The sequence below is a fragment of the Malurus melanocephalus genome, unplaced genomic scaffold (assembly GCF_030028575.1).
Source record: "Malurus melanocephalus ecotype Western Australia unplaced genomic scaffold, MMel_1.1 scaffold_38, whole genome shotgun sequence".
NCBI classification, from domain to species: Eukaryota; Metazoa; Chordata; class Aves; order Passeriformes; family Maluridae; genus Malurus; species Malurus melanocephalus.
This window is the reverse complement of record NW_026623270.1, coordinates 703,931-713,760: the sequence shown is the minus strand read 5'-3', so window position 1 is coordinate 713,760 and position 9,830 is coordinate 703,931. Positions and strand designations below refer to the sequence as shown.

Below are 9,830 nucleotides of genomic sequence, written 5' to 3'. Positions count from 1 at the left end.
ACAAAATAAGATAGCTATGCAAATGTGCAGTCAATATATTGCTACAAATAGTCATTTGTACCATCATGAAAGACATTTAGTACAGAGTATATTTACAAGAAGCTGTGTGTTTCTTTGAAAATTTTCAGCGAGTTGGTTGATTTTTCAATTGCATGTTCAACTCATAAAAGCATTTTCTGGTTATATCTTAAATCTAAATCCTTAAAGGTTCACTAGTAAGCATTTCTTTTCATTTACATTTAAAAAATCTCTGCTAAGATAGGATGTCTGCTGATTGTTAACTTGTTAAATTTGGTAGAAGACTGTATACAGTACCTGAAATATAAAATTCTAATACATACATGGTTTAAAAAAKGTAATTACAGTTTCAGTACTATACTGGATTTCTTTTATGTATTAGATGACTTGATTAGSTTGTGAACTGCAAGGAATATACAAGTTAGAGTTTTAAAGCCAAAGGCAAATGTCAAAGAAATGCATAGCTTGTGTTTTTAAACCTACAGGCTACAATGTGAACTGAAGGAGTTCCTAAGTCAGCCAGTTTTAAAACTAGATAGCTTTTTGTTCATTTATATTGGAAATCAGAATTGTGCCTACTTTCCACATTTTTTATGAAAGTAATATCAACTCTTAAAACTCAAGTGAAATTTACAGTGTGGTAATAATATTGAAATAATGTGAAGTGTAACATTATTAATGCGTTCACTTTGAAAACACATGCTTAAATGCATCTTGATGAATTCTGTCATATTTTCAGTCCTGCCATTGGTAACACTTTCTCTGTTCTTTCTCTTCGGTTGTTTTTTTCCCCCCTTTCCTTTGTCTTGCAGGTATTTCTTGTGCCTGCAGCTTCGTCAGGATATTGCATCTGGCCGACTGCCGTGTTCTTTTGTGACTCACGCCCTCCTTGGTTCATATACCCTGCAGGCTGAGCTGGGTGATCATGACCCAGAGGAGCATCGCAGTGATTATATCAGTGAATTCCAATTTGCACCCAATCAGACTCAAGAAATGGAGGAGAAAGTGGCTGAGCTACACAAAACACACAGGTAAGTCTGATACAGTGGGATTAAATAAAGTCATCATGCTTTATCAAATTTATATCAGTTCTCTTAAGAGTCTGTGTAAAACTGCTGAGGTAAACTTATTACGTTGGAAATGGTTTGTTATTTATCTAAAAGCTCTTACTTTGGTGTGTTTAAAAGTTGAATTTGAAAATAGTAGTTTCACTAAGGTCTTGGTAGAGAACTTTTAGAAAAGTATTTTTACATGAGCATATGAATTAGTTTAAACAACATACAGATAGAATATTTTGAAAGAGTAAAGGTGGAAATCTGTACTCAAGTAAAATAATATCCTCTGAAAGAACAGTTTTCCTGTGGGCCAAAATGCTATTGATACCTTATAAACTGAGATTTTTGTATTAGTCTGAATTCCAGGATTCCACTCAGTTTTGACTCTTGTTTTTTTTGCCAATAAACTCAAGGCTTATTCAATGGTTTTAGGGGCTTGACTCCAGCACAGGCGGATTCCCAGTTCCTAGAAAATGCTAAGAGACTCTCCATGTAYGGAGTGGATTTACATCATGCCAAGGTATTGGGGATTGGGTTTGTTTGGTTTTGTTTTAAGATAGACATRCTAAGTATTAAAGAAAACAGGATATAGAAATTATTTAGAAAAAAAATTGGCTATAAGTCTTTATCTCTCGGTTACAATAATTACTCAATTTACAACTCCTTAGAATTTATTTTATACATAAGTTTATTTATTACATAGACATGTGCAGCTTGGAAATAATATTGCACTCATAAGAGGAAATAAATCAATTTTAAATGTTCTATTTTTTATGTCCAGAAAATGTGGGGCCAAAAAAGTAAAGATGAAAAGAACATGTAGTTGTTTTGTGATATCGTAAGAGTTAAAAAAATATGGGCGGAAGTCCTGGGGAGGGTTTTGGTACCTTTTCCACTTCCCAGGGTAGGTCAAATCAAATTTTCATTTCAAGAAGGATTTTTTTTTTGTTAAAACCCCAAGTGACAAACTAGTAACCTCCTCTCACTCCCTCACATAAATCCAGACTCTCAAATAATTATGAAATGTAARGTATTGCAAGTGTATTAATCTTCCATTTAAGAAAGAAAACCAAGACTTTTAAGTAATGGAGAAACACTGTTTAATTTTGTTTTGTTATTTACGCCAGTGAAACAACTCCTTAGTGACAGGGTTGGCATTTGATGTAGCTGATCTGTTGTTGGGAGGACATGAGATTCTGCTGTATGGGGTAGTGTGTCAGTAAGTGATTAGTTTTKTAGCCTGTAAAATTTGCATCAAATGCTGTTGGTGAAATAGAATGCTCAGAAACCTAWCCATTACTTCCTCTATCGTTGCTGGAATAGTATGTTTCTCTAAAAGRTCACCTTGATCACCAGCTTATTCAGACTTTCACTGAATGGTTTAAGTTGGAAAGGCCTGGTTTTCATTTTTCTTCTTTTAATATTTGTTGAAATTATTGGTAGTGCACACACTGGCCATACCTTTCCTTCTTTTAAGATGTTAACTGAGTCCCTATTACCAGAATATTAAAGAATTTCCCAGAACTGTGGCATATGAATGCCAAAACCATTACTTAGACTCCAGAGCCTTTCCTATAAAATGAATATACKTGGCTATTTCTGGTTTAAATATGTCATTGTCAGAGTCAGATTTGAATATGAAACATGTCCCAGTTATATTATTCCCTCAAGGTATGTCAGCAATAATTACTTGTTTGGAATGTTATTAAAGTGATTTTTATGAAATTGTCTCATACCTGGTAGGATTCTGAAGGTGTGGATATCATGCTGGGTGTATGTGCTAATGGTCTGCTGATCTACAAAGACAGACTCCGGATCAACCGCTTCGCTTGGCCAAAAATTCTGAAGATTTCCTACAAGAGAAGTAATTTCTACATCAAAGTCAGGCCAGCAGAAGTAAGTAGAACCATTTCTGTCCAGCTGTAAGAAAACATCCTCATTTTTTCCATAGTTGTCCTCATAAGCTTATGATGGATTCAAGCAGAACTTATGAGTGCTTTTTCCTCTTCAGATTCTAATGATTGTATTAAACATTTGTCTTGATTAGTAAAGGCAAACCAAGAAGAAAATCTATTTTCTTTCTTTAATAGAAGCTGACTTATTATTTTATGGGATTTTTTACACAAAAAGCTAGTTACATTGGTTACATTCTGACTGTGCAAACTTGCAGTTCTGGGAGAGAGCCACCTTTCTTTTTAAATGTAATTGTTCACTAAATGCCATCACATCAAGTTTGTGGCTGTAACCAAAGATTTGAGTTGTCCTGTAGGATGTTATAACTCTGTTAGCTGCTGTGGAAGTAGTGGATTCAACTTTCAGTAACTGCTAAAAGTTTGAGTGTTGCCAAAGGGCGCCTGTGCATGTGTGTGTGTGTGTGTTTACATTTTGAGCACTTTGTAACTGGAAATTTAACGAAAACCCCAAAATGTCAAATAGTGTAATGCTTTTTTAGATTATACTATAAAACGTTTAAGGTGGCTTTTACTGTGTAATAGATGAAATGAGACATCTAAACACCAATTTTAGGAACACTAACATTGTAGTTATGTAAATTTTTGAATGCAGATGTATTGCTTTTGCATTCACTGATGCTGTGCATAGATGAAACATTCTTGCTAAGAAACTCTTAYATAGTGAAACAGATCATATAAGCTTAACACTGCAGTATGGATTTCAGACTTTTATTAAATACAAGAGAAGTGTGAAGCACAACCTGCAGTACAATTGCTTCATGCARTTTATCCATCATGTCATAGCCCACATCATTCTTTTAAAAGGCTGAAAATTCTGATCTTTGAAAAACATTTTAAAAAGACTCTTATGAAGTCTTATGGCAGGAGTATTACAGCTTGATACAGTGATGAACTATCTTAACTCTGCCTGTTAATTAACAGCCAGCTTAAAGAAATGGGTTAATTTATTTGTGGGTTCTTTCCAGCTGGARCAGTTTGAGAGCACTATTGGGTTCAAACTGCCAAACCATCGGGCTGCTAAAAGGTTATGGAAGGTTTGTGTGGAGCACCATACTTTCTTCAGGTAAGAGAGAATTCTCTCCTTCCCCCACTTTTGCAGGGTATGCTCATATCTTTCTTTTAAAGGATAGGAGGGAAGTAAAGATGATATGCCTCTTCTTTGCTCTGTGCAGTTAAACCTCTTAGACAGAAGATATTCTGACAATCATTGACCCCAAATTACCAATTCTTAAAGTCTCAAGTACAATTAACTGCTTTATCAAAACTTTCAGAATGCTGAGGATGGAACTAAACAAGTGGTCATGCRGCACTGGAGGTATGCAGGAACTGTCTGGTCTCAGTCCTGTGCCATGTGCTCTAGCAGGGAGGGTGGACCAGATGACCCACTGAATAYACTTGCTAGACAGAGAACTTCAGAGAACTTGGGGACCAGGAGTCTAAGCACATGATTACTGAAACTGTCTCACTGAATGGTTTTCAGTTTTCAGATTTTCATTAAATGTAGCATGTTCTTGAATGCAAGGGTAGAATTTATGCTGAGATTGTTTTATGCTGAGATTTGCCAATCTCCAAATGCTTAATTTAGAAACATTTCTTTTTAAATTCTGAAAAAAAAAAATTCATGTTGATAGAATTTATTTARCACAGTCCAGCATTCCATTCTTGAAAATTTGAAGTCTGCTTTGGTGATGGTGTCTATTACCGCAAATAGTGTGCAGTTCGGTCCCAATGATAAATTTATTAATATTCCTCAAATAATTCATGCAGTGATTTGCTTTGTTGGTAAGCTGTATTTCCTAGTTTTATAGTAATAAAATAGACTTGAATAAGGAGAAAACAAATGCTATGGAAGTCAAAAATCCTGAACTGAAAACTACCATTTGCAAGTCTGAAAGCTTTCAGGAGCACTAATAGGTATGAGATAATCTTACGACAGAAATTCTGACATAACAAAAATAATTGGATTTTATTCCAATCAGAAGTGGCTTTTCCTAACCAGGAATGACAATATAACAAGAATTATGTAACACATACTTGAACCATTCTCTAAATCCATACACTCCACTGATGTCATCGGACAAAATCCTCAGAAACTCTCATCCTGATTTAAAAACAGCAAAATAAAGCCAGCTCTATTTTCCTTCAAAGATAAAAAGCAGAAAGCAATTGCTACAGTCCAAGAGACTGAAGCTCATTCAGAGCATGTGTAAAGCTTGTGTACGATGCCGCAGTAAATTGTATACAGTTCAGATGTGTATTTTTAGCTTCCAAATCTCTTAGCATGCCCTATATAACATGGTGAGATTCCTTGTGTTGTCTTATGTAATGTTTCAGTTTGTCTCAAATAATCACATAAAGATGCATTATCATGTATAGGAAATTTAGCCAGTATATGAAGTTATTTATAAAAATTGTAATGAACTGTATTGAAAATGRCAACCAAAGGGCATTCTGTTCACTTGTTATCAGCTCAAACTTAACGGATTCCAGTACCATTTTCAAAGAGCAGCAATCTACTTTAAAAATAAGTCAGACTATATATCTACATTAAAATTTTGAGGTAAGCTTAGTTGGCAACTCTGGATCTTAACCACTGACTGCAGAAACCTGCTTATATTTCCACTTTATGAGTTTTGATATTTTTATGATTGCTTCAGCATCTCCCCAGAATGTCTTAAAGTGGTAAAAGCATAGTTTTCAGTTATTCTGTATAATTAAGCCTGTAATGCCAAAATCCATTCAAATGCCCTTAATCAGGAAGTAATTAGTTCTCTTGTTTTTTCCACATTAAAAGATTAGAAGTTTATCTCAGCAGGGTGGAAGATAAAAATGGCAGTTAATGCTGTGGCCTTGCCAAGACTGGAAAATCAAAAACAGAAGCAACCTTGGAAAAACCCTTTTAGCCTTCTTCCTCTTAGTACATAATGCACTCTCTCTTGGAAATAATGGGGAGAAAGACTGTTTCATAGAAGCAAGGAAAGCGAAGCTCCAGATACTTGCAATTTTATTACATAAGTGGCCTTAGTGCAGAAGGGTGTATTAGTCTGTCTTGAATTGTTTTCTTTATGAATGTTGGAACAGATTAAAATTCAGGTGCAKGCATTTGCATCTTAGGCATGGGGGATTGGATCCCTCTGCCTAGTGTCATGATCAAGCCATAAACATCYCCTCTTAGGTAAATGGTAGTCCTCTACCTAGCCTGCATTGTGTTTGCATGCAAGGTTTTGGTAGTAGGGAGGCTACAGGGGTSGTGGTGTCTCTAAGAAATGCCAGAAGCCTCCCTTGTGTCTGATGGGGCCAGTGCCAGATGGATCCAAAATGGTCCCACTGTTGGTCAAGGCTGAGCCCAGCAGCGACAGTGGTAGCACCTCTGGGATGATGTATTTAAGAAGAGGAGATAATTACTGTGCTACAGCAGTGGCAGTCCGGGAAAGGAGTGAGAATGTGAGAGAAATGATGCTGCTGACACCCAGGACAATGAAGGAAGGGGAAGTGCTCCAGGTGCCAGGGCAGCCCCTGGTACAGACCATGGTGAGGCTGATGTGCCCCTGCAGCACGGGAGGTCCATGGGGGAGCAGAGATCCACCTGCAGCCCCTGGAGGACCCCATGCTGGAGCAGGGACATTCCTGAAGGAGGCTGTGACACTGAAGAAGGTTTACTGGCAGYACTTTTTACCCTGTGGGGCACCCCTGCTGAAGCACCCTGTTCCTGAAGAGCTGCACCCTGTGGAAGGGACTTACGCTGGAGTTGTTTGTGAAGGACTCACATTGGGAATTTCATGGAGGACTGACTCCCTTCCCTCCCTCCTCCCTTTTGCTGGAGGAAGGGTGTAAGGATTCCTGCCTCTTAAGAGGAAGGGAGTGTCAGAGACATCGATGTGTCTGATGTATATGATGAACTGACCCCAGCCCTCATCTGAAAATTAATGCTGCAAATACAGTCTCACCCATCATGGCCTACTCTCTTTCTGTATAATGTTTTTTTAAAATACCTCTAGGGACAGTGACTCCATCTGCCTGGGCAGCCCATTCCAATGCCCAGCCGCTCTTTCTGTGAAGAAAACGGAACCCCTCACAGCAAATTCTGCCACATTGGTACCTGGACTTTCTGACAATAACTCCAACACTTATGGTACAAACATACATACCCAGCATTGCCAGTACATGTAACTGACTCTCTTTTTCACACTTTTCACAATAAGCCTCTTCCTACTACTCCTTATATCTAGCGACCATCAACCTACATAAACTTATAAATAACATTGTAAGAAAACTAGAGTCTGAATGTAGACTGTTAAACTTGTTGCTCTTGGTTAACAACTCTCTAGCCATCTCCATTCACCTGATACTTGCTTCTATACAGCTTTGAGACACCATTCCCTAATTTTGAGGAACAGCAGCTACAGTATTGGTACCTCAGAATATAGGTGGAAGGAAAGGAAGTGGAAGTGGAATTTATGCTTTTTACTATAAGTAACATTCTAAGGAGAGATCTGAGAAGTATTCTATATGGACCTATAATGGCTTCAGCTTTCTACAAAAAAWTAAAATTTAACCAAGATAAAACCAAAAGATAGGAGTACCAGATACTTAGTCGTAGAGTAGAAAAATGTGATAGTTATCAGCATCACCTCAACTCCAACTGCAAACAATAAATAACATGCATTGTTTTAAGTCTTTGCAGAGCTTACAGTAAAATCCTTCCTTGGAGAGCACAAATTATGTACTCTGAACTGAAGCTGAAGTACAAYGAGGAGCTTCAAATAAAGCCTTTTAAACTGACATTCCTCACATTTAATTTTTTAGACTTGTATCCCCAGAACAGCCTCCAAAAACGAAGTTTCTGACCTTGGGTTCCAAGTTCCGCTACAGCGGCCGTACGCAGGCTCAGACACGACAGGCCAGCAACCTCATAGACAGACCAGCTCCGTAYTTCGAACGCACTTCCAGCAAACGTGTTTCCAGAAGCCTTGATGGAGGTATGAAATTTCACGTATTTTTCAGTGTTGTGATTACATTGTGTTGTCACTCTGATCTGACTAACATTTAGAAATGTTAACATTACGGATGACCTGAAGGTCATTTGACAATTTTATCAATTTCAGTTTCTAAAGCCACTTTAGATACTTGTCAATGTTAGGTGGCCTAAACAGTAAGTTCAGGCACTGCCTAAATGGTATGGCACTGCTATGAATATATGGAGAATTCTATATTGGGTATGTAGCATCTGTGTATACTGCTCATACTTTTTATAAGGGATAGGCACACATTATAGGCTTTTCATAAAATTGTTTGGTCAGTGACATCTTTTGGGATCTGGGTTGGCCTGAGCATTTTTAAATAGAAAAGGCAGAACCAGTTGTTTCGTACAGTTTTCTATAATTTTGTTCAGTATATTGATATCTTAGTATATTTATTCAGTACTTCAGTATTTAGTTAAAAAATTTTATGCTGACTTTGAACAGCTAAAGTTTTTTTGTCATTACTTGTCTTTGGTTCTTATTTTYACTGATCTGTTTGTGCAACTTTGCTAAGGTTCCAGTGAAAAATACTGTGACAATTATATGCATTGCTATTTCTYGATTGCATTAAAGTAGTCCTCTCAAATAATCAATTTCCACAAAATACTTTCATATTTCCCTTTTTTTTTTTAATGGTGATTTGCACAGCTGAAAGAACAATACCTTCAATTTATCTTCCATGACTAATCAAGAAGTTGATAAATACTTGTCTGATACTGTGAGGGTTTTTTTTCCATTCATAATAAGTTCAAGTTATGACAAGGGTGCATTGCGGTTCAAATCAGTGCAGTGAAAACCACAGACCTTTTGTAAAGCCAAGAATCTGAAAAATACTGTATCACTCAGTRACTAGCCTGTTTTGATCATTGTTGATACCATCATAAAATGCTTTTCTTAAGAAGATTTTAAACCAAAATGTTTCAGCTTACCCAARTGAAACAAAATATTTTGTTCTCTAATAGCTCCCATGGGTATTTCAGACCAAAGTCTTCTAAGAGACTTCTCTGCTGCGGGAGGGCAGGCTGCTGGAGATAAAATCATTGATCTTGAAGCTGCTGGTCAGGCCAAGTTAAAAGAAGGTGGCAGAGAAGAAGATGAAAGCCCTCTCAAAACTCCGCAGTTAGAATTGACTCAGGATGGAAAGGTATGTCTGACTTTCACACCAAAATAACTTGTTCATGTGGTGTGTGTCCATGTGTGGTTATTTGGTGCTTATCAGTTCTGAATATCATACAGAACRTTTTATTAAAATATTAAGGGAAAATTGCCAAGTGCTTTCTGTGTGTTTAACTTAATGTAAGTGYATGTAAGCAAAAGAGAATACAAACTTCTAAATGGCACTGACCTAGAGTTTCCTTTATTGCTATAAATATAATTTAAATTGTCAGTAAGCTTGCATGTGTTCTTGAAAAAAATGTTTCAAAGGGTAAATTATGTTTTATTCACTTCCTTAGTTTGTTTAGGCTTGAATAAAAATGCTAATATACCATGGTTGTGTACATTTTACTAAGTTGGGTATATTATGATTGAGTTTAATTACCATAGGTAAAAATTTTGTTTTAGTAGCCATTACAGAATTATTTCATCCTTTAAAAACTTGTGTGTTGACTGAGGTATAGACTTCTGTGAAAAGTTAAGTACTGTGATCTGTTCCTGTTGCAACCATTTGCTTGTCTCGTTTGTTTGAGCAACTGGGAGAATAGGTAAAAAAGTTTAATTTACATTTTGTATGATTTGGTGTAAAAATTACTTCCCAAAGTGCC

At 36.7% G+C, this 9,830-nt stretch overlaps 1 protein-coding gene across 11 annotated transcripts in view; it reads left to right on the top strand.

The window, feature by feature from the left end:
* Positions 1-9,830, top strand: part of EPB41L2 (erythrocyte membrane protein band 4.1 like 2) — a 103,899-nt gene that overhangs the window by 73,913 nt on the left and 20,156 nt on the right. For 10 of the 11 annotated variants that reach the window (XM_057364361.1, XM_057364370.1, XM_057364367.1 and 7 more), the window contains 6 exons: positions 831-1,049; positions 1,506-1,593; positions 2,817-2,969; positions 4,012-4,109; positions 7,853-8,025; positions 9,030-9,211. In XM_057364361.1, the coding sequence (XP_057220344.1) occupies positions 831-1,049; positions 1,506-1,593; positions 2,817-2,969; positions 4,012-4,109; positions 7,853-8,025; positions 9,030-9,211 (913 nt within the window). The remainder of the gene's footprint in view (positions 1-830; positions 1,050-1,505; positions 1,594-2,816; positions 2,970-4,011; positions 4,110-7,852; positions 8,026-9,029; positions 9,212-9,830) is intronic. The other variant, XM_057364362.1, reaches the window with a different exon arrangement.